This window comes from Salvelinus fontinalis, chromosome 2 (assembly GCF_029448725.1).
Source record: "Salvelinus fontinalis isolate EN_2023a chromosome 2, ASM2944872v1, whole genome shotgun sequence".
NCBI classification, from domain to species: Eukaryota; Metazoa; Chordata; class Actinopteri; order Salmoniformes; family Salmonidae; genus Salvelinus; species Salvelinus fontinalis.
Genome location: NC_074666.1, coordinates 26,803,076 through 26,828,344, shown reverse-complemented (window position 1 = coordinate 26,828,344; position 25,269 = coordinate 26,803,076). Strand labels below are relative to the sequence as shown.

At 45.1% G+C, this 25,269-nt stretch overlaps 1 protein-coding gene across 1 annotated transcript in view; it reads left to right on the top strand.

Moving 5' to 3' along the window:
- LOC129815392 (seizure protein 6 homolog) overlaps nt 1-25,269 on the top strand; it is a gene marked incomplete in the record, with an annotated part of 245,557 nt that overhangs the window by 175,793 nt on the left and 44,495 nt on the right. Inside the window, 1 exon segment of the mRNA XM_055869177.1 lies at nt 9,944-10,139. Within this exon segment, the coding sequence (XP_055725152.1) occupies nt 9,944-10,139 (196 nt within the window).

Here is a 25,269-nt window from a genome sequence, read left to right as displayed (position 1 = left end):
ATGTACACATGATCACATAACCTATCCCTCAGAGCATTGACGTTGTCCAGTATTTCATCACAAATTGCACACAACTGTCACACTTCCATAGCACTCTTTTCCTCCCTGTTTGAAGACCTGTCTCCTTGTAAATTGACGGCAGACACTTTGAAAAATAGAGCGCTTCAAATTTAATGTCATTTTTTTGTTCCCCTCACTTTGTCTCTCAAGGTGCATAGTAGATCCATATGTGGAAATGAAACAAAATTACAGCTATAGCAGGAACATCATCAAACCACAATAAACAAGGAAGATGGGGATTATCTACACAATTCTAGAATATTCAAAATATCTGTCATTATAAAAAAAAAATCAAAACCACCACTTTCCATGTGTGTCCTGTTTCAGAAAACTTTGCCTGAAAACAAACGGCTTACTTTGGCTTGCAGATGAAAGGGATTATTACATTTGACTTTCCTGATATTATTTCAGGTTCCTATGGTGCAGCTTATTTGATAGGGCAGGATGTTGCCCAAATCTTATGTTTTTATCTTTAAATGCAAGATTTTTCCTGGAGTCTCCGGTTCTCCGTCGCATTACACATGTCCACACTCACAGACCTCAAGAGTGTAAACATTTACTTAGTTTATTTTGTAGTAAATATTATATTTATGAATTGTGAAGTAAGACACTGGACATTGCACAACTGTAACATTAATGAACGTGTCTGTATCTGTACAGACCACTTTAGGGTTTGGTCGATTACTTCTAAAAACATTCCCATTTTATTCCACCGTGATACCGGCATTGTCACGTTCTGACCTTAGTTCCTTTGTTTTGTCTTTTGTTTTGTATGGTCAGGGCGTGAGTTGGGGTGGGCAGTCTATGTTTGTATTTCTATGTTGTCTATTTCTATGTGTTTGGCTCAATCAGAGATATGGTTCTCAATCAGAGACAGGTGTTTTGCGTTGTCTCTGATTGGGAACCGTATTTAGGTAGCCTGTTTTGTATTGTGGGTTATTGTCTATGTTAGGTTGCATGTTAGCACAGTGTTTATTATAGCGGTCACGTTCGTCTTATTCTTTTTGTTGTTTTTTTTGTTTAATTAAGTGTTCTTCATTAAAATTAGAAGAATGTATTCAAACCATGCTGCGCTTTGGTCCGCTTCTTACGACGATCGTGACAGAACAACCCACCAAAAAAGAACCAAGCAGCGTGGTAACGGGCAGCAACAGGAGAAATGAATTTGGGAGGACAGTCTGGACTATACAACTTGGGGGGAGATAGACAGGTGGGCGGTCGACCCAGGGAGAGTGCCGGAGCCCGCCTGGGATTCTCTGGAGCAGTGTGAGGAGGGACACCGGCGAATGGAAGCAGCACGGCGGCGCGGTAGGAAGCCCGAGAGGCAGCCCCAAAAATGTCTTGGGGGGGTACGCGTGCTTAGCCCGGTGCGCTACATCCCAGCTCCACGCATCTGCCGAGCTAGGGTGAGGATCCAGCCAGGGAAGATGGTGCCAGCCCTGCTCTCCAGACAGCCAGTGGGTCTCCTCGGGCCAGGATATCCTGCGCCGGTGTTGCGCACTGTGTCTCCCGTATGTCTGCACAACCCAGTGCGTCCTGTGCCTGTGCCCCACACGTGCCGAGCTAGAGTTACCATCCAGCCAGGACGGGTTGTGCAGGCCATTAGCTCGAGACCTCCAGTGCGTCTTCATGGTCCGGTCTATCCAGTACCACCAGTGCCAACACCACGCACCAGACCTCCAGTGCGCCTCCACAGCCCAGTACATCCTGTTCCTTCTCCCCGCACTAGCCCTGAGGTGCATGTCTCCAGCCCGGTACCACCAGTTCCAGCACCATGCACCAAGCATCCTGTGCGTCTCCAGAGCCCTGTACGCCCTGTTCCTGCTCCCCGCACTCGCCCAGTGGTGCATGTTCCCAGCCCGGTACCACCAGTTCCGGCACCACGCACCATGCCTACTGTGCGCCTCAGCAGGCCAGAGTCATCCGTCTGTCCTGCGCCGCCTGAGCTGCCCGTCTGTCCAGCGCCGCCTGAGCTGCCCGTCTGTCCAGCGCCGCCTGAGCTGCTCGTCTGTCCTGAGCCGTCAGAGCAGCCCGTCTGTCCTGAGCCGTCAGAGCCGCCCGTCGGTCAGGAGCCGCCAGAGCCGCCCGTCGGTCAGGAGCCGCCAGAGCCGTCCGCCGGTCAGGAGCCGCCAGAGCCGCCCGTCGGTCAGGAGCCGCCAGAGCCGCCCGTCAGTCAGGAGCCGCCAGAGCCGTCCGCCAGTCAGGAGCCGCCAGAGCCGTCCGCCAGTCAGGAGCCGCCAGAGCCGTCCGCCAGTCAGGAGCCGCCAGAGCCGTCCGCCAGTCAGGAGCCGCCAGAGCCGTCCGCCAATCAGGAGCCGCCAGAGCCGTCCGCCAGTCAGGAGCCGCCAGAGCCGCCCGCCAGTCAGGAGCCGCCAGAGCCGCCCGCCAGTCCGGAGCTGTCCCTCAGTCCGGAGCTGCCCTTCAGTCCGGAGCTGCCCTTCAGTCCGGAGCTGCCCTTCAGTCCGGAGCTGCCCTTCAGTTCGGAGCTGCCCTTCAGTCCGGAGCTGCCCTTCAGTCTGGAGCTGCCCTTCAGTCATGAGCTGCCCTTCAGTCATGAGCTGCACTTCAGTCATGAGCTGCCCTTCAGTCATGAGCTGCTTTCAGTCCCGAGCTACCCCTCGGTCCCGACCTGCCCCTCGGTCCGGAGCTGCCCCTCGGTCCGGAGCTGCCCCTCAGTCCGGAGTTGCCCCTCAGTCCGGAGCTGTCCCTCAGTCCAGAGGCGCCATTTAGGAGGGTCGCCGTTCCTAGGAGGCCACGGAAGCGGGTATTGACTATGGTGGAGTGGGGGCCACGTCCAGCGCCAGAGCTGCCACCGCGGACAGATGCCCACCCAGACCCTCCCCGATAGGTTCAGGTTTTGCGGCCGGAGTCCACACCTTGGTGGGGGGGGGGGGGGGGGGGGGGGGGGGGTTGTCTTTTGGTTTGCATGGTCAGGGCGTGAGTTGGGGTGGGCAGTCTATGTTTGTATTTCTATGTTGTCTATTTCTATGTGTTTGGCTCAATCAGAGATATGGTTCTCAATCAGAGACAGGTGTTTTGCGTTGTCTCTGATTGGAACCATATTTAGGTAGCCTGTTTTGTATTGTGGGTTATTGTCTATGTTAGGTTGCATGTTAGCACAGTATTTATTATAGCGGTCACGTTCATCTTATTCGTTTTGTTGTTTTTTTGGTTTAAGTGTTCTTCATTAAAATTAGAAGAATGTATTCAAACCACGCTGCGCTTTGGTCCGCTTCTTACGATGATCGTGACAGGCATCATGCCTTAGCTGTCATTGATGGAGCTTTAGAGGTTCCAACAGTGAAATAATCTTGTCGTCTCACTGGGTCCTGTCGAATAATATTCTAGAATGCAAGCCATTTAGCTTGAGTGGCGGTCTGATGTTTGTGGAGCGAACGCTGACTGAAATATGTATGAACCTTGCATGGCAGAGGCATGGTGTAATGTAAACCATCTCTCATCGATTTAACAAATATATAAGAGAGAGACTTAAATACTTTGTATTCCGCCTTGCTTGCCAGATAGATGGAAAACAGTCCCTTTGTCCCCTGTAAAACAATGAAACCTTTCAGAAAGATGCACCTTCTGCACCGACAAATACAGACCAAATAACAACACTTCACACAACAAGTCAATCAAGCAATACATAAATGTCAATTCAAGCCTCCTGTCTCAATCTTCTGCAGAGCATACAGCCTTCAATAGAAACCCAGAGAAAAAGAACAGGGCCCAAGGCTTTGTCCTTGCCATTGCCCTTGAGAGAAAATGGAAATAAACACTTGAAGATCACATGGCATTTCTTTTTCACATTGTAACTGTTCTGGGGGGTAAATGGATAGAATAGTGACGGCTTAATCAAGTCTGGTGTTATTGTTAATCATAAGGATATATACCAGACGTGTGATTGTCAACACAATGTAAATTAATTTGGTTACGTAAATAGTCAGTATACGTACAGTTGAAGTCGGAAGTTTACATACACCTTAGCCTAATACATTTAAATACATTTAAATTCCTGACATTTAATCCTAGTAAAAATTCCCTGTCTTAGGTCCTTTAGGATCACCACTTTATTTTAAGAATGTGAAATGTCAGAATAATAGTAGAGAGAATGATTTATTTCAGCTTTTATTTCTTTCATCACATTCCCAGTGGGTCAGAAGTTTACATACACTCAATTAGTATTTGGTAGCATTGCCTTCAAATTGTTTCACTTGGGTCAAACATTTCGGGTAGCCTTCCACAAGCTTCCCACAATAAGTTGGGTGAATTTTAGGCCCATTCCTCCTGACAGAGCTGGTGTAACTGAGTCAGGTTTGTAGGCCTCCTTGCTCGCACATGCTTTTTCAATTCTGCCCACAAATGTTCTATAGGATTGAGGTCAGGGCTTTGTGATGGCCACTCCAATACCTTGACTTTGTTGTCCTTATTAAGCCATTTTGCCAACACTTTGGAAGTATACTTGGGGTCATTGTACATTTGGAAGACCCATTTGTGACCAAGCTTTAACTTCCTGACTGATGTCTTGAGATGTTGCTTCAACATATATACACATAATTTTCCTACCTCATGATGCCATCTATTTTGTGAAGTGCACCAGTCCCTCCTGCAGCAAAGCACCCCCACAACATGATGCTGCCACCCTTGTGCTTCACAGTTGGAAGGGTGTTCTTCGGCTTGCAAGCTTCCCCCTTTTTCCTCCAAACATAACGATGGTCATTATGGACAAAAAGTTATATATTTTTTTCATCAGACCAGAGGACATTCCTCCAAAAGTATGATCTTTGTCCCCATGTGCAGTTGCAAACCGTAGTCTGGCTTTTTTATGGAGGTTTTGGAGCAGTGGCTTCTTCCTTGCTGAGCGGCCTTTCAGTTTATGTCGACATAGGATATAGATACTTTTGTACCTGTTTCCTCCAGCATCTTCACAAGTCCTTTGCTGTTGTTCTGGGATTGATTTGCACTTTTCGCACCAAAGTACGTTCATCTCTAGGAGACAGAATGCATCTCCTTCCTGAGCTGTATGATGGCTGCGTGGTGCCATGGTGTTTATACTTGCGTACTATTGTTTGTACAGATGAACGGGGTACCTTCAGGCATTTGGAAGTTGCTCCCAAGGATGAACCAGACTTGGAGGTCTTGTAACGTCCTGACCAGAGTTCTTATGCGTTTTGCTTGTTTAGTGTTGGTCAGGACGTGAGCTGGGTGGGAATTCTATGTTGTGTGTCTAGTTCGTCTGTTTCTGTGTTCAGCCTGATATGGTTCTCAATCAGAGACAACTGTCAATCGTTGTCCCTGATTGAGAATCATATATAGGTGGCTTGTTTTGTGTTGGGGATTGTGGGTGGTTGTTTCCTGTTCCTGTGTCTGTGTCCGTTGCACCACACGGGACTGTTTCGTTTGTTCATTCGTTTGGTTAGTCTGTTCCTGTTCGTGCGTTCTTCGTGTTATTGTAAGTTCTCATGTTCAGGTCTGTCTACGTCGTTTTGTTGTTTTGTAGTTATTCAAGTGTATTTCGTGTCAGTGTTCGTCTTGCTTAATAAATTCATTCATGTCTTCATACCTCACTGCGTGTTGGTCCGATCCATGCTCCTCCTCATCCGAGGAGGAGGAATTAGACAAACGTTACAGGTCTACAATTATTTTCTGAGGTCTTGGCTGATTTCTTTTTATTTTCCCATGATGTCAAGCAAAGAGGCACTGAGGTTGAAGGTAAACCTTGAAATACATCCACAGGTACACCTCCAATTGACTCAAATGATGTCAATTAGCCTATCAGAAGCTTCTAAAGCCATGATATAATTTTCTGGAATTTTCAAGCTGTTTAAAGGCACAGTCAACTTAGTGTATGTAAACTTCTGACCCACTGGAATTGTGATACAGTGAAATAATCTGTCTGTAAACATTTGTTGGAAAAATGACTTGTGTCATGCACAAAGTAGATGTTCTTACCTACTTGGCAAAACTATAGTTTGTTAACAAGAAATTTGTGGAGTGGTTGAAAAACGAGTTTTAATGACTCCAACCTAAGTGTATGTAAACTTCCGACTTCAACTGTACGCAGTATTAGATTGTGGGCTTCAACTAGATGAGGCTTATACAAATGCTGATGTCCTGGGAAAGCTTTATTTTTGTGTAGCATTATGGTAAGAATAAAGGGAGTTTGACCTCAGTCTTGGATGATATCTGGGTGTCACGCTCGCTATCCTCAAACTCCCTGTCATAAATCGACCAAGGCGCAGCGTGCATGTAGTTCCACATATTTTAATGAAAGTGAAACCGAAACAACCAAAAAACAAACAGGTAAACAGCAAAGAACGTCATGCGAACCGAGGTGCACACAAACACACATGGAAAATATTTACCCACAAAACACAGGTGGGAAAAGGCTACCTAAGTATGGTTCTCAATCAGAGACAACGATAGACAGCTGCCTCTGATTGAGAACCACACCCGGCCAAACACATAGAAATAGAAAATCATAGAACATAGAACATAGAATGCCCACCCAAATCACACCCTGACCAAACCAAAATAGAGACATAAAACGCTCTCTATGGTCAGGGCGTGACACTGAGGGAGACAGACTAACAGTCACATTTAAGCTATGTCTTTGAGAGCAGGAGTGAGCCCCTCACACCCATTGTTGGCACCCCCTCAACCGAGTGACTTGTAGTCAGTGTGACCAAATTCATTCTGGTGCCAGTGTCTTGCCTGGTGCTCCTCGACGTCACACTCTGGGCTCTCTCAGTCTGCCTCAGTGACACTCTCATTCCCCCTGGGAGAGCAGCCTATCATAAGGCCACAGCAAGCTCCCACTACAACATCACACGCCAGGCCTGGTCTGGAGATCATCCTGTCTGTGTTCTTACTAGTGGTTGAAAATGTACCCAATAGTCATACTTGAGTAAAAGTCAAGATACCTTAATATAAAATGACTCAAGTAAAAGTCACCCAGTAAAATTCTACTTGAGTTAAAGTCTAAAAGTATTTGGTTTGAAATATACTTGAGTATCAAAAGTAAATGTAATTGCTAAAATATACTGAAGTAAAAGTATAAATAATTTCAAATTCCCTATATTAACAAAAACCAAATGGCACCATTTTCTATAATTTTTTAAAATGTACGGATAGTCAGGGGAACAATTCAACATTCAGACATGATTTACAAACAAAGCATTTGTGTTTAGTGAGTAATCCAGATCAGAGGCAATTAGGGATGGCCAGGGATGTTCTTTTGATAAATGCGTGACTTGGACCATTTTCCTGTCCTGCTAGCCATGCAAAATGTAACAGGTGCTTTTGGGTGTCAGGGTAAATGTATGGAGTTAAAAGTACATTATTGTCTTGAGGAATATAGTCAAGTAAAAGCAAAAGTTGTCAAAATATGAATAGTAAAGTAAAGTGCAGATACCCCAAATAAGTAGTACTTTAAATAATTTTTACTTAAGTGCTTTACACCACTGGTTCTTACGCAAGATACATGGCCTGTAGATCTAATGTAGTGTGGTGCATTTATCCAAGATGATTATCAGATCCCTGGTTGTTTTTCATATCTGTTACCCACCGCTACACTCTAGATAACACATCACATTTATGGGAACTGCAGATGTTCCCCCAAATGTGGATTATGCCACTGCTACTTTATTCAACCGGTAAAACTATAGAGCATCCTCTGGAGTGGCTTTCAGTACATTCAGCTGCAGCTGCTGTTTCAGCCTGTTCAAGAGATAAAACACAGCTGTCACAGAGGCTGACAGAAAACAGGAGAAAAGAAACACACTGATTTTAACTACAGTTACAGGGCCTGAATACTGAAGGGGGTAAACCTTTACTAGCCATACTGCGTAATGAACCATGTGATCCAGGCAAACTCTGCTGTCTTTCCAAATCACATTCTCTGTCCAGGAGAAAGAAATTGGCCTGATAAAAATACATCCTGCTGCCAGTTTATTAATGGAAATGAACAGGAGGCTGCATATCTCGAGTGGCCCATTTTTTTAAGGTAAACATTAAGAGACTGGCTCTGGTTGGAAATGAGACAGGAATTATTGGGGTGTCAATTATATTAAAATCCCTTCTGATGTGAGCCGTGACCACACAAATGGCCTGTCAGGGTCGTGATATGTTGTCTGGGGCACATTTGCCTGCTGTGTCAAACAAAGTGAGAGGGGATCATGATGTGGCAAATTGGCCAGACCCTCAGTCCTAACGCAGCATTATGGTGAGAATATACAGTGAGACTATACAGTACCAGTCAAAAGTTTGGACACCTACTCATTCTAGGGTTTTTCTTTATTTTTATTTTTACTATTTTCTACATCAAAACTATGAAATAACACATATGGAATCACGTAGTAACAGGTGTGCCTTGTTAAAAGTTAATTTGTGGAATTTCTTTCCTTAATGCGTTTGAGCCAATCAGTTGTGTTGTGACAAGCTAGTGGTGGTATACACAGGCTAGCCCTATTTGGTAAAAGACCAAGTCCATATTATGGCAGGAACAGCTCAAATAAGCAAAGAGAAATGACAGTCCATCAATACTTTAAGACATGAAGGTCAGTCAATCCGGAAAATCTCTACTTTTTTGCAGTCGCAAAAAACATCAAGCGCTGTGATGAAACTGGCACTCATGAGAACTGCCACAGGAAAGGAAGACCCAGAGTTACCTTTGCTGCACAGGATAAGTTCATTAGAGTTACCAACCTCAAAAATTGCAGCCCAAATAAATGCTTCACAGAGTTCAAGTAACAGACACATCTCAGCATCAACTGTTCAGAGGAGACTGCGTGAATCAGGCCTTCATGGTCGAATTGCTGCAAAGAAACCACTACTAAAGGACAACAATAATAGGAAGAGAATTGCTTGGGCCAAGAAACACGAGCAACGGACATTAGACTGGTAGAAATCTTTCCTTTGGTCTGATGAGTCCAAATGTGAGATTTTTGGTTCCAACCGCCGTGTGTGAGACGCAGAGTAGGTGAATGGATGATCTCCGCATGTGTGGTTCCCACCGTGAAGCATGGAGGTGTGATGGTGTGGGGGTGCTTTGCTGGTAACACTGTCTGTAATTTATTTAGAATTCAAGACACACTTAACCAGCGTGGCTACCACAGCATTCTGCAGCGATATGCCATCCCATCTGGTTTGTGCTTAGTCGGACTATCATTTGTTTTCAACAGGACAATGACCCAAACACACCTCCAGGCTGTGTAAAGACTATTTGACCAAGGAGAGTGATGGAGTGCTGCATCAGATGATCTGGCCTCCACAATCACCTGACCTCAACCCAATTGAGGTGGTTGAGGTGAGTTGGACAGCAGAGTGAAGGAAAAGCAGCCAACAAGTGCTCAGCATGATATGTGGGGACTCCTTCAAGACTGTTGGAAAAGCATGGTTGAGAAAAGCTGGTTGAGAGAATGCCAAGAGTGTGCAAATCTTTCATTATGGCAAAGGGTGGCTGCTTTGAAGAATATAAAATATATTTTGATTTGTTTGAGACTTTTTTTGGTTACTACATGATTCCATATGTGTAATTTCATAGTTTTGATGTCTTCACTATTATTCTACAATGTAGAACACACTTGACTGAGTAGGTGTGTCCAAACTTTTGACCGGTACTGTAGGTGACAGTATTTCTGATGATATGTTGTATTAAACCTCAACTACATCTCAAGCTGGACATGAACCTGTCATGCAGCATCCCATTCTGCTGTGTGGTAATGAGCATTAACTCGTTTGTCTCGTGGACTGTCGACAGCTGTAGCTTCTGAAGCAACGAAACAGACACTTTTCCCAGCATCATCGGCCGTTTGGAAACATCACTAATTGTGACCAAATGCAACATCTGACTGACTGGTGGTGTGTTTGTGTGTGTTTGCAGGTGCTGAACGTGAGCCTGTCAGAGGGGGATGTGGTGACGGTAGAAGACATGGGGGGACGAGAGCTGTCCATCCTGGCCAATGAGACCGTCCTGATGAGGGGTCTGGTGGTGCGCAGCTGGAGCAATCAAATCTCCATCCTTTACCGCAGTGACCAGCAGCCTCGCTCTGGCTCCCTGTTGCTGCTGCATTATCAAGGTAAGGTCACAACACAGAACCACACGACCACACACACTATGACTCAACGCTCTCACACAGGTCTCCTCCCTATCAATACCTCCATTTTTATTCACACCTGCTATACACCCAATGCACAATAAAATTGTATCTAAAATAATGTGGTAATGTAGTGGGCAGTAATATTTGATATGTGAATATACAGTATATTATATATACATCACATTTGATTTGTAATGAGATTAAGAAATTAGTCTATTAAAATGTTTATCTGACACCATAAATATAATTAAAATATACAAATATTAGGCAATTAATTGACGTTGGCAAGCAAGAATTGGTCTGAGAATTATCTATATCAAAGGCAGATGTTTAATTAACATTGTACAATGAATGGATTCACATACAAGGCATAAAGCTTAAGTTACGAGCATTAACAAGCATTGCAAGGCATACTTTCAAGCATATACAGTAGATCCTAAGGTTAACTTACAATACAAAGCATGAACAAACAGATGCTTACTAAGCCAGAGGCCTAGAAGCCTAAGAAATGAGAATTGATCATACAACCTTCCTCCATGGACTGGATACAGGATAAGAGAGAGAACAAAGGCATTTCAATCCATTTATAACATCTGACATCAACCCAAGACCAACCACCTTTGACCAATCAAACGATACCAATTTTACAGTGTAACTTGACCACCCAAGGCCCCATCTCAACAGGGTGTCACAGCATTTAAAGGCTTGTGTGGGGGATGAGACCAATGTAAACAATTGTATTTTATTTAACCTTAATTTAACTAGGCAAGTCAGTTAAGAACAAATTCTTATTTACAATGACGGCCTACCAAAAGGCAAAAGGCCTCCTGCCGGGACGGGTGCTGGGATGAAAGAAAAAAATATATATAATAATAATATACACTGCTCAAAAAAATAAAGGGAACACTTAAACAACACAATGTAACTCCAAGTCAATCACACTTCTGTGAAATCAAACTGTCCACTTAGGAAGCAACACTGATTGACAATAAATTTCACATGCTGTTGTGCAAATGGAATAGACAAAAGGTGGAAATTATAGGCAATTAGCAAGACACCCCCCAAAACAGGAGTGATTCTGCAGGTGGTGACCACAGACCACTTCTCAGTTCCTATGCTTCCTGGCTGATGTTTTGGTCACTTTTGAATGCTGGCGGTGCTCTCACTCTAGTGGTAGCATGAGACGGAGTCTACAACCCACACAAGTGGCTCAGGTAGTGCAGTTCATCCAGGATGGCACATCAATGCGAACTGTGGCAAAAAGGTTTGCTGTGTCTGTCAGCGTAGTGTCCAGAGCATGCAAGCGCTACCAGGAGACAGGCCAGTACATCAGGAGACGTGGAGGAGGCCGTAGGAGGGCAACAACCCAGCAGCAGGACCGCTACCTCCGCCTTAGTGCAAGGAGGTGCACTGCCAGAGCCCTGCAAAATGACCTCCAGCAGGCCACAAATGTGCATGTGTCAGCATATGGTCTCACAAGGGGTCTGAGGATCTCATCTCGGTACCTAATGGCAGTCAGGCTACCTCTGGCGAGCACATGGAGGGCTGTGCGGCCCCACAAAGAAATGCCACCCCACACCATGACTGACCCATCGCCTAACCGGTCATGCTGGAGGATGTTGCAGGCAGCAGAACGTTCTCCACGGCGTCTCCAGACTCTCTCAAGTCTGTCACATGTGCTCATGTGCTCAGTGTGAACCTGCTTTCATCTGTGAAGAGCACAGGGCGCCAGTGGTGAATTTGCCAATCTTGGTGTTCTCTGGCAAATGCCAAACGTCCTGCACGGTGTTGGGCTGTAAGCACAACCCCCACCTGTGGACGTCGGGCCCTCATACCACCCTCATGGAGTCTGTTTCTGACCGTTTGAGCAGACACATGCACATTTGTGGCCTGCTGGAGGTCATTTTGCAGGGCGCTGGCAGTGCACCTCCTTGCACTAAGGCGGAGGTAGCGGTCCTGCTGCTGGGTTGTTGCCCTCCTACGGCCTCCTCCACGTCTCCTGATGTACTGGCCTGTCTCCTGGTAGCGCCTGCATGCTCTGGACACTACGCTGACAGACACAGCAAACCTTTTTGCCACAGTTCGCATTGATGTGCCATCCTGGATGAACTGCACTACCTGAGCCACTTGTGTGGGTTGTAGACTCCGTCTCATGCTACCACTAGAGTGAGAGCACCGCCAGCATTCAAAAGTGACCAAAACATCAGCCAGGAAGCATAGGAACTGAGAAGTGGTCTGTGGTCACCACCTGCAGAATCAGTCCTGTTTTGGGGGGTGTCTTACTAATTGCCTATAATTTCCACCTTTTGTCTATTCCATTTGCACAACAGCATGTGAAATTTATTGTCAATCAGTGTTGCTTCCTAAGTGGACAGTTTGATTTCACAGAAGTGTGATTGACTTGGAGTTACATTGTGTTGTTTAAGTGTTCCCTTTATTTTTTTGAGCAGTGTATATATATATTTATAAATATAGGACAAAACACACATCACGACAAGAGACAACACAACACTACAGAAAGAGAGACCTAAGACAACAACATAGCAAGGCTGCAACACATGACAACACAGCATGGTAGCAACACAACATGGTAGCAGCGCAAAACATGGTACAAACATTATTGGGCACAGACAACAGCACAAAGGGCAAGAAGGTAGAGACAACAATACATCATGAAAAGCAGCCACAACTGTCAGTAAGAGTGTCCATGATTATGTCTTTGAATTATTAAGAGATTGAGATGAAACTGTCCAGTTTGAATGTTTGTTGCAGCTCGTTCCAGTCGCTAGCTGCAGCGAACTGAAAAGAGGAGCGACCCAGGGATGTGTGTGCTTTGGGGACCAACAGAATGTAACTGGCAGAACGGGTGTTGTACGTGGAGGATGAGGGCTGCAGTAGATATTTAAATAAGACAGAATTCCTGAGAGGACAATAAAAAGCCTTTGCATAATGGAGTAATTCAGAGTTCACCCTGTATAAATACCACAGAGATAAAACATCCATATAGAGAACATCAGAGTTATCCTCCGTGAACAAGTTTCAGATAGATACAAAACATGGATCCTATAGTATTATTCAATCATATTCAATATTCATTGCTCTGGATACTGTAACAGGGAGATACATTTTGGCCCCTCGGAGGGGGAAGGACTGACTAGTCCTTTAGCATTGTCCTTTGTTCCTGGACAATTTGCCATGCAACTCCAGGTGACAGAGAGGACATATATTAGGGCCGAGCCTACAGTAATGTGTAGTAAAGTTCGAGGTACAGAGCGTTTGGTTAAGCCGCCTAGCTCTTTATGCTGATAGCTCTCATCACTAGCAAACACAGTTTGCTCATGTTAGCCTGAAAAAAGACAAGGGCTGTCATTTCAGGGGTATAATTACATGGCATAAGTATTGTGCTAATAGACATTTACAGAGCTGTCAGATAGCAGAGGGCTGTCGGGACCATTGTTCCTCATCACACCGTAGCCTTTAATGTGACATCACTAGGAGAAGGGGGAAAAAACAACACAACATTAAGCCAAAATCTTTTGTCTCTGTAAGCTAATAAACTATGACAGGCCTGTAGAATAATAATGTGTTTTAACATGCCTCTGATGTGCCTGGTGAATATAATGTCACCCCTTGCCCCTCAAACTCCCTCTCTGTCTCTCTCACTTTCTCTCTTAAAAAAGACTAAGCTGTTGGGGGGCGGGGGGGGGGGGGGTGTACTAAGCTAACATATGGAATTGTTTTAAGATGTTCATATCAGGGTTCATTTAGCTATTTGATATAGGATTTTAGGACCCCTTTAGGTGTAATTGTTTGAGGGGATAAAATATTGAATTTGGCCTTTACTCCTATAGCCCATAGAAACGCATTGAATAACACATTCATAAATGGCAACAACAACAAGAAACAGCCAAAAAATGGATCATAAGGAATAAACATTTGAAGTGTTTATCCTATATCAAAGATATATAAGAAAGCTCACGAAATATTATATATATTTTTTTATTTTACCACTTGGTTTGTATGGGTTACCTTCAGACGAGTCCTGGGACACTTGTGGGGGTTGTAGAGCAAAACGGAGAACATTGTGTCCGTGATAGTCCTCCCTTTCCATAGAGTGGTTTGTAGGCCAAACCATTCGGATGTTACAGACGTTTTTATGAGAATATTGGTCTGACAAACATTGCTGTAGCTCCACCTTCCACAGCAGAAGCGGAAGGCCAACGTAGGCATACTGTATGTGGTGAATTGATATTTCTAGCTTAAACTGACGGATTTTGATGATGATTTTTTTATTATGTTACTTAGATTGACGCACGGGTGCATCAATAGGCTCTTGGGGATTTCTTTATACAGTAAACAGCAATGATCTGTTATAGTACATATCCTTTACAATAGGAATGAAACCCTTAAAACAAACTGGCAACCCAATTCACACCTCAAAGACTTTAGTTATAAGGGCACGAGGCAAGAACCAAATGCATACACAGGAGGAAGATGGTAGAGCTCAGATATTTATTATAACAAAGGGAGTAGGCAAAGGCAGGTCGGGGACAGGCGAGAGTTCATAAACCAGGTCAGAGTCCAAACAGTACCAGACGATAGACAGTCTCGAGGTCAGGCCAGGCAGGGGTCAGAAACCAGATCCGAGTCCAAAAACAGTACAAGGGGATAGGCAAGCTGGTAGTCAGAACAGGCAGAGTGGTCAGGCAGGTGGGTACAGAGTCAGAACAGGCAGAGTGGTCAGGCAGGTGGGTACAGAGTCAGAACAGGCAGAGTGGTCAGGCATGTGGGTACAGAGTCAGAACAGGCAGAGTGGTCCGGCAGGTGGGTACAGAGTCAGAACAGGCAGAGTGGTCAGGCAGGTGGGTACAGAGTCAGAACAGGCAGAGTGGTCAGGCAGGTGGGTACAGAGTCAGAACAGGCAGAGTGGTCAGGCAGGTGGGTACAGAGTCAGAACAGGCAGAGTGGTCAGGCAGGTGGGTACAGAGTCAGAACAGGCAAGGGTCAAAACCAGGAGGACTAGAAACAAACAGAGACTGAGGAAAAATTGGAGCAATGAAAAACACTGGTTGACTTGGCAAACAAGAGAAACTGGCACAGAGAGACAGGAAAGACAGGGATATATACACTGGGGATAATAAGTGACACCTGGAAGGGGTGGAGACAATCACAAGGACAGGTGAACCAGATCAGGGTGTGACATTAGCACTGTAAACAGACACGACTCCTGACAGAGAATATGCCATTTTCAAATCAAGACAGGAGTATCATTCATACTGTATATCATACTGTATATGACATAACAGCTAATGTTATTTGACTGAGCCCAAGGACCAGTTATTTCAATCAAATCCAGACAGTTCAATTACCGCAGTGGTCACCAACCTTTTCTGAGTCAAGAACACTTTCTGAGTTTTAAAGCAAGCCAAAAATTACTGCTCAAATGTTTTCTTAAACATGACTTCAAAAGCCTATGCAACATGAACCTATTAAAACCAATTCTGTACCAATGAGGTTTGTCCAGTAGGCTATAGACCCAAGACATTATCACTGCATATTGGCTATGCTTGAATTTCACAGCCAATGTTGTTCTTCTCAGACCATTTTTTATTACATTTCCCGGGTTGGGGAGTAACGGATTACATGTAATATATAAGGGATTACAAAAAACTGGTAACTGTAATCCATTACGTTACCAGCTAAAATAATGTAATCCGATTACAGATACTTTTGAAAAACTAGATGATTACTTCGAGGATTACTTTTAAATTCAGAAAGGATGTTTGAGGAAAAAGATCTTTGACACTTCACTGTTTCTCAATGGCATTCAAGTTTAAGTTTGTTCCACCTGAGCGAGTCTGACCACAAGTCAGAGACCACTATGATGACACACCAAATGTGTTTGATCAATCGCCGGAAAAGAGCAGGAATAGGCTTTTGTAGGCTAAAGCTATGTCTTCCAATGGTGCGACTGGTGTAAGCATTTAATGATTATGCAACTTCAATAAATGCTTGGAGGTAAGGATGACAGCAGTGGTGTAGTCTACGGCGATACAGATATGACTTATTATTGATATCTACATAGCTCATTGATGTGAATCACACTGCTGCTCTCTCATTTAGCTATTTGTGCCTTACAGATTGTGGTTGTTGTGGATGGCTGTTCACAAATCTAAATGTGTATTTGAACCCAATAATGGTTGAATTGAAGAAGTTTAAGCTGGTTATCAATCATTGTTTTTGAAACCAGTGGACAGCCAGTGAAAAATGCGCTCTTGCAACAGCTGTATAGTGCGGATCCCATCATATGGAAGAAATGTGGGGTTTTAATTGCTCAATCTAATTCATACTGATAATATAAATAAATCCATAGACCTAATGGACACATGTTCAAACTCGTACACTTTTCATAGACTTAAAGGGCCAGTCTGTAGTTGCTACACCCATTTTTGGATTTATAAATTATATATATATCCATTGATTCTTGAAGAAAATAACTTATAAATGCCTCATGAACCCAAAATATAAACTACTTTTTTTCCAATGTTTGTATCCATTGTAAATGTAAACAAACACTGTGTAGCCTCATAACATGGTTGAAACAATTAATTGGATATCATGGATGAGTCAGTCCTTGCATCCAAACAAATTGGCTAATCTACACTTCCATATTTCCAAGTCCTATTCTTGAAGATCAAGGGGTATAACATTTATTGGAATGACTGGAATTCTGATAGACTTTGGTTTTTAATGTAAAGATATAATTTAATCATATTATTATTAAAGCGATGGTTTAGAAGAAGCCTAAATAACCAACCCATAAAGTAACATTTAACATCCATATATGGCCAGCTACATAAACTTTAACATTGATTTATCCTGCAATATATGTTGTTCAATTGGTAACATACATGTTTGTATTCTTCTAATGCCTCTTAAGGGGAAAGTAATCTAAAAGTAATTGAATGTAATCAGATTACGAGTTTGGGTAATCCAAAATGTACATTACAGATTACAATTTTGGACATGCAACTAGTAACTTTCTAACTGTAATGGATTACATTTAGAAAGTAACCTACCCAACCCTGTATATTTCAAAATAATTTTAGGTATATGATCACACTGGTAATATATAATTTGTTTTATTACTTGTGAGGGACAGCTGAGTGAGCATAATAATTCGTTTTTTTTTAAATGTTACTGGACTGATGGCCTGCATCTGATAGTCAGTCTGAGAGGGAGGGAGCAGAAGTGAGGCTGCCTCTCACACGTCTCACAGTCCCCCACTCTCCCTCCCTCCGCCAAGAAAAGGGGACACAGTCTTCCAGCTGATGACAAAACTCAAGTCACACTGCATTATTTCTGTCTCATGCACCAATTCATGTTGTTACTCCTATGACCAGAGAATGTGAAATATTCCTTGAATATAAAAAAACACAAGCAGCTAATAATAACAGCACAAGCCTATCGTAACACTTTGCTATACTCATTCATTGCTGCTGCAGTGCTGTTTGTAGTGTGAGTGGAAGTAGGGAGAACGCGCATTTTATGACTTGTAAAAATATGTAACAAAGTGTTGACAGTGCTGAATAAAAACGTAACACATTAACACATTAGCTCAGCTGTATTCATTGAGTCTCTCTCTAGTCATGGTTTTAAAAGTTTTGAATCTCACAGTATCAACTTTGCTTTGCACTCAAGGCTTCTTTTTAAAACCTATGGCTTGAGGAAACTGTGCAGACACGATGATCTGAGCATTCTGATTGGCCAACGGCAAGTCTATAGGTGCACTTGATTTGCTCTCTTGGCCTGCCGGATATTCAGAGTTCTACCTTCAGACACATGAAATGGTTGAAAATGGGAACACTTTGCCTTCCGGTGCTAGGGCTGCTGAATCAAGTGTGCATACCACTAACAGGGAAGAAAGGCTTTATTTTTGTTGTATTTTACAGAAATGTTTGGTGATCGACTACGAATGCCTTGGAGGTCAACCAGTTCATCGCTATTGACCGGTTGGTGACCACTGAACTACCATTTAGGAAATAGTTCATCAGTGTTTCTAAGTTGTCCTGTGTGTCTTTGTTTAGCCGATATGAGTGCTGGCACTGCAGGGTAATAACCCACACATTACACTGTGTTAGAGCAAGGAGAGGGGGTAGACAGGGACCACAGTAGGGGAGTGATGAGAGCTTTTACCAGGCCTCTAATTGATCAGTTATAGCCCACATGTGAAATGTGTCCTGTACATCACCACTCACAATGAGCCATGCTCTTTGTGTATCCCAAACAACAATGGAAAGGAAAATGCCGTAATGTTGCTGCTTACCATGTGTGATTTGACCCCCCGTCCCCGTAAGGTGGAAATATATTGTTGGATATATAAATAGGTTGTAAAGTACAGCCTTTAATGCGCTGAATTCCCATTGTACCATTGATTATAAAGAACCCTGTGCGAAGAAAGCCCTCTTTAGAATAGTAACCAATAATCAAGCAGTGGGTGATGTGGAACTCTATTCTTTACAACTCTCCCACACAGATTCAGACTTCACTGTTAGTGCCTATACAGACCATGTGATCTCCAGTGGACTGGCAGCACAGAATGCTGCTTATTGAGGAAGAGGGTGAACTTTAAAGATTCAAGCCTCTCAATAATTCACAAAGTAATAGGAGAATAGCAGCCGTGGCCGGGAGACTCGAGGCAAACAGACCACGAGAGAGAGAGGTGAATGGAGATCCAAAAGTAAAGGATTGGAGAAACAGAACATTTTCTTTGGGTCAGAGACGAGTGAGACCACCTCATAAGCAATTAGAGTACAATACATGCTACTGAGTGGCGATCCATCATGTAACAAAATAAACATCACCTACTGGATATTAGAGAAATATCACAGGTCTGTACTAACAACAGCATTGTATTAACACCTACTCACTGAATAGTAAACAGTACATCACATTTGAATAATAAACCTTGCTCTAAGTACAAGTTATCTTCTTTCCTATTATCCTGCTGAGGGTGAAACAGACTGATTTTGTAAAGCACCACCCAACAATAAACAAAATCCTTGCTCAGTGAATGACTTTGCGCTCACCCATAACATTAGTTAATCCACCTGCATGAGGACAGACAATGCAGGGTGTCCTGTTGATCAGCTCTCTCTGGCTTCAGCAGCACATCATCATTTCCCCTTATACTCAGACAACTGTGAGCCCAACAATCTGGGCTTTACCCTCATGCACTGAGTAAAGAACTCCCTCACTAAATCCTCAAAGCAGGGCTTTTCAGACTCGAGTCATTGGGGTGCATCTGTTGGGGTGCAGGCAACCACATTTTTAAATCATTCAGTGATGTAGGTGTTATGTCAAGTTTTGATGCCAGGGTATTAAATTCTCTCTAATTGATATCAAACACTATGGCACTATGACACACTTTCACACTGCGCTCATGTCATTTTTTATTCTTGGCAAAGCAACAATGGGAGCCTATCAAGTCATCATAACATATGGGATTTCAGTAGTTCTACAGAGCTAATGTTGTGGAACAGCAGCTCTGAATTTGAATAATAAATGCTTTTCACACTATTTGAAATTTCTATTTGAAATCATCACTCTCAAGAAAAAAGGTACTTTTCAGAAAATATTTTGCTGTCTACATTAAACAAATTCCAATATGTACCTGCAGAGCTTCTCTCTCTGTCACGCCTGATATCATCATCCTTTTATTAATGGTCTCATTCTATGCACATCCACAAATTCTGTCCATGAAGGACATTTGGAGCAATTAGAATGCTACTCTTTAATCTATTTATAACCATTACTCCACAAGCATGACAGCAAATTTCAAAGGCTATCAGGATTTAGATTTGTGTTAATCTTCATGGTGTGCGCAATCACCTTGTCCATTGTAATGGGGTGTTAAAAATGTGATGGGACAAGCGTTGAGAAGGAGACAGATCTGTAGCGAGATAGATCTCATCTCTAGGTAATTAATATCTGCAGAAGGCCCTGGCTGTGGCTGAGATGACACTGATGAATGCTGCAGTAGTAATAGTAGCAGCACAGTTACCACTGGGAGTGATGATGTGTCTGTGTCACAGCCTGCATCTAGTCTTCTTCAACTCTCCTGAGGGTTGAGAATGTTGTGTGTGTGTGTGCAATACATACAGGAAAGAGGGGACACTCAGGCTGAAATATTGGTGAAAGCAAACTTAAACTAAGCCCTCTTGCAATTCCTTTATGACTTCCCTGATCCCTCATACTGAGGTCGACATTTAATGACTGTCTAGACAGGTCGAAACTTGGTTCTTGGATTGGATTAAGAAAAAGTCTATACATCTTTGAAATAGAATTAGAATACATCTGCATACGGTCAGGTGTTCGGTACTGTAATAAACTCTATAAACAGTCAATTTATTAATCATAACCTGACATCATATCATCATTCTGAACATTCTGTCACGCCCTGGCCTTAGTTATCTTTGTTTTCTGTAATATTTTGGTTAGGTCAGGGTGTGACATGGGGGATGTTTGTGTGTATTTGTCTCGTCTTGGGTGGTTGTATGGTATAGGGGGTTTTGGTAGAGTGTATGGGTTTGTGTTGAGTGTAGGTGTCTAGGTAAGTCTATGGTTGCCTGAATGGTTCTCAATCAGAGACAGCTGTCATTCATTGTCTCTGATTGGGAGCCATATTTAAGGCAGCCCTAGGCAGTAGGCTTTTGTGGGTAATTGTCTATGTCTATGTGTAGTGTTTATTGTCAGCACTATTTGTTTGAATAGCTTCACGGTCGTCTGTTTGTTGTTTTTTGTTCGTCTTCATAATAAAAAGAATATGTCGTTCTATCACGCTGCGCCTTGGTCCTCTATTCAAAGTTACGACGATCGTGACAGAATTACCCACCTGAACAGGACCAAGCAGCGTGATTCAAGGCAGCAGCAGCAAACGCAGGATTACAGGAATTGGGAGGAAATTCTGGACAGCGAAGAACCAGGAGAATATCGCCCGCCCCAAAGCTGAGCTGGAGGCAGCGAAAGCAGAGAGGCGGCGTTTTGAGGAGCTAGCACGGAAGCAGGAGAAGGATCTGGGCTATACTACCTGGGAGGAGATCGACAGGTGGGCGATCGACCCAAGGAGAGTGCCGGAGCCCGCCTGGGATTCGATGGAGCAATGTGCGGAGGGATACCGGCGAATGGAGGCAGCACGACGACGCGGTAGGAAGCCTGTAAGTCAAGCCCAAAAAATTATTGGGGGGCTAAAGGGTAGTGTGGCGAAGTCAGGTAGGAGACCTGCGCCAACTTCCTGATCTTACCGTGGCGAGCGAGAGTACGGGCAGACACAGTGTTATGCGGTAGAGCGCACGGTGTCTCCTGTACGTGTGCATAGCCCGGTGCGGGTTATTCCACCTCCCCGCACTGGCAGGGCTAGATTGAGTATTGAGCCAGGTGCCATGAAGCCGGCTCAACGCGTCTGGTCTCCAGTGCGTCTCATGGCATACATGGCACCAGCCTTATGCATGGTGTCCCCGGTTCGCCTACACAGCCCAGTGCGGGTTATTCCACCTCCCCGCACTGGTCGGGCTACGGGGAGCATACAACCAGGTAAGGTTGGGCAGGCTCAGTGCTCAAGGGAGCCAGTACGCCTGCATGGTCCGGTATATCCGGCGCCACCTCCCCGCCCCAGCCCAGTACCACCAGTGCCAACACCACGCACCAGGCTTCCTGTGTGTCTCCAGAGCCCTGTTCCTCCTCCACGCACTAGCCCTGTGGTGCGTGTTTCCAGCCCGGTACCACCAGTTCCGGCACCACGCACCAAGCGTCCTGTGCGTCTCCAGAGCCCTGTTCCTCCTTCACGCACTAGCCCTGTGGTGCGTGTCTCCAGCCTGGTACCACCAGTTCCGGCACCACGCACCAAGCCTCCTGTGCGTCTCCAGAGTCCTGTGCGTCCTGTTGCTGCTCCCCGCACTAGCCTTGAGGTGTGTGTCCTTAGCCCGGTACCACCAGTTCCGGCACCACGCACCAGGCCTACTGTGAGCCTCAGCCGGCCAGAGTCTGCTGTCTGCCCAGTGCCGCCTGCACTGCCTGTCTGCCCAGAGCCGCCTGTGCTATCCGTCTGCCCAGCGCCGTCTGAACTGCCCGTCTGTCCCGAGACGTTAGAGCAGCCCGTCTGTCCCGAGCCGTCAGAGCTGCCCGTCTGTCCCGAGCCGTCAGAGCTGCCCGTCTGTCCCGAGCCGTCAAAGCTGCCCGTCTGTCCCGAGCCGTCAGAGCTGCCCGTCTGTCCCGAGCCGTCAGAGCTGCCCGTCTGTCCCAAGCCTTCAAAGCCGCCCGTCTGTCCCGAGCCGCTAGAGCCGTCCGCCAGACAGGAGCCGCTAGAGCCGTCCGCCAGACAGGAGCCGCTAGAGCCGTCCGCCAGACAGGAGTCGCTAGAGCCGTCCGCCAGACAGGAGCCGCTAGAGCCGCCCGCCAGACAGGAGCCGCTAGAGCCGCCCGCCAGACAGGATCTGCCACAGCCGCCCGCCAGCCAGGATCTGCCAGAGCCGCCCGCCAGCCAGGATCTGCCAGAGCCGCCCGCCAGCCAGGAGCTGCCGCCAGACAGGAGCCGCCAGAGCCGTCCGCCAGCCATGACCAGCCAGAGCCGTCAGCCAGCCAGGATCTGCCAGAGCCGTCAGCCAGCCAGGATCTGCCAGAGCCGCCAGCCAGCCAGGATCTGCCAGAGCCGCCAGCCAGCCAGGATCTGCCAGAGCCGCCAGCCAGCCAGGATCTGCCAGAGCCGCCAGCCAGCCAGGATCTGCCAGAGCCGCCAATCAGCCAGGATCTGCCAGAGCCGCCAGTCAGCTAGGATCTGCCAGAGCCACCAAAGCGGGTATTAACTATGGTGGAGTGGGGGCCACGTCCCGCACCCGAGCCGCCGCCGTAGGAAGGCCCACCCGGACCCTCCCCTTCTGTGTCAGGTTTTGCGGCCGGAGTCCGCACCTTTGGGGGGGGGGGGAGGTACTGTCACGCCCTGGCCTTAGTTATCTTTGTTTTCTGTAATATTTTGGTTAGGTCAGGGTGTGACAGGGGGGATGTTTGTGTATAGTTGTCTCGTCTGGGGTGGTTGTATGGTATAGGGGGTTTTGGTAGAGTGTATGGGTTTGTGTTGAGTGTAGGTGTCTAGGTAAGTCTATGGTTGCCTGAATGGTTTTCAATCAGAGACAGCTGTCATTCATTGTCTCTGATTGGGAGCCATATTTAAGGCAGCCATAGGCAGTAGGCTTTTGTGGGTAATTGTCTATGTCTATGTGTAGTGTTTATTGTCAGCACTATTTGTTTGAATAGCTTCACGGTCGTCTGTTTGTTTTTTGTTCGTCTTCATAATAAAAAGATGTCGTTCTATCACGCTGCGCCTTGGTCCTCTATTCAAAGTTACGACGATCGTGACACATTCGTAACCTCCTTGCATCTGCAAAAACCCGAGCCTTACTTATGATTCAGTACAACACCAATTGGTTTAATAATTTATTTACTAGCTAATTAAATGGTAACACAGAATAAACATACTCACCTAATACTTTAAAAACAGGTCCCTAGTGGAATGACAATAACATGTCTGCTTGTTACAAAAGAGATGGGGGCAGAGAGGGACAGAGACATTTCATCTTGGCACATGTAGAAACTACTCTCACTTACAGTAATCATATACACAAATTCACTCAACTGTATCCTACCACCTTTCAGCATGGGGGATGAGAACTGTATCGTTGACTGTCTGATGAGGACAACAGCAGCTTATTCATAGAGGTTTCTGCCATGTGTCTCTCAGTGTGTCTCATCTGCTGTAATGGAGACATCTGTTGGTGTGACACCAGAGGGGAGGGAGAGGAGGGCAGAAACATTTCCTCCTCTAACTCCTTAATCAGCCATTTGATTTCCCACTACTACACGGTTCCCTAGGGGCTGCAGCTGGGAAGGGAGGACTCCCAGTGTGACAAACACTGGCCAAACATTGATGCCCCAAAATGGAAAATGGTAGCTAGATGCCAGCCATCACCGGTGCAAGGCTGCTGCTCTAGTCAGAGTTGTTCATTACTACAGGGGGGCAAGTATAATTTTATTACCAATCTAATATTCCCACCCTGCCAATATACTCTGCATGTAATTATCCTCAATGTGTTCTGATGGGCAGAGCACTAAACAAATTCTCTCTGCATTTCATAACAGATACTCAGGCCAAAGGGGAGAGATGCATTTTTCATCTGGTCATGTAAAATTGAGACTCCATAGACTTGGTTAGGAGAGGGTTGGAGAGGGCTGCAGAGCAGAGGGATACCCCAGCCAAAACAAGTTATCACCTCCACCAAGTCAGTATGCGTGGAATATTTCACATTGCAAAGAAAAGCCATCCACTCAAATGTCAACTGAGAGCATTAAGGCCCTCACATATACACATACTACCTACACACTTTACAAATGTGTGTTAAACCACAGTCTCATAGGTAACACTCTGTGATCGATTCCGATACAGTTTGATTCCATGCCCAGTGGATATTGTGGTTCAGCATCATCAGCATCTGAGTGGAAACAGCCCTTGAAGGCTAAGTGAAAGGTCTGGTGAATTACTCTGATTTTAAGTACATGTGAGTCTTGCTCTGTACGAGTTCTCCGATGAAACATTACCCTTAAACAAAGATCAATAGTCTTGTCCCTGGGAAGAGAGGTTCAATCTGAGAGAGCCCCACCACAGTTCTGCTGTGATGTATTGATATTTATGTGGTTGGGTTAAACATTTAATTCCAACGGTCAACTGCTCAATAAATGCTATTAAGGAGAAGTAACTTTAGACTGCAGCCGGCACGGTCCCATCAATGAGGGTTAGTCTACTCTAGACTGATGAGTAGAGTGAGTCTCTCCAGAGCACCAAATTACATTACAACTGATGCCATAGGCTGCCATGCTGCCCTGCTGCCCTCCACCCTGTCATTACTGCTGATTTAGTTGCCATGAATCAGTTATGAGTTGTAACCCTCATCATCAATATCATTGATTTACTGTCATACAATTCTTAATACATGATAAATTGCAAATTGAGCCTACCATAATAGGTTAGAGGTTAAGTCAATACTAAGTTTATTAGCAATAC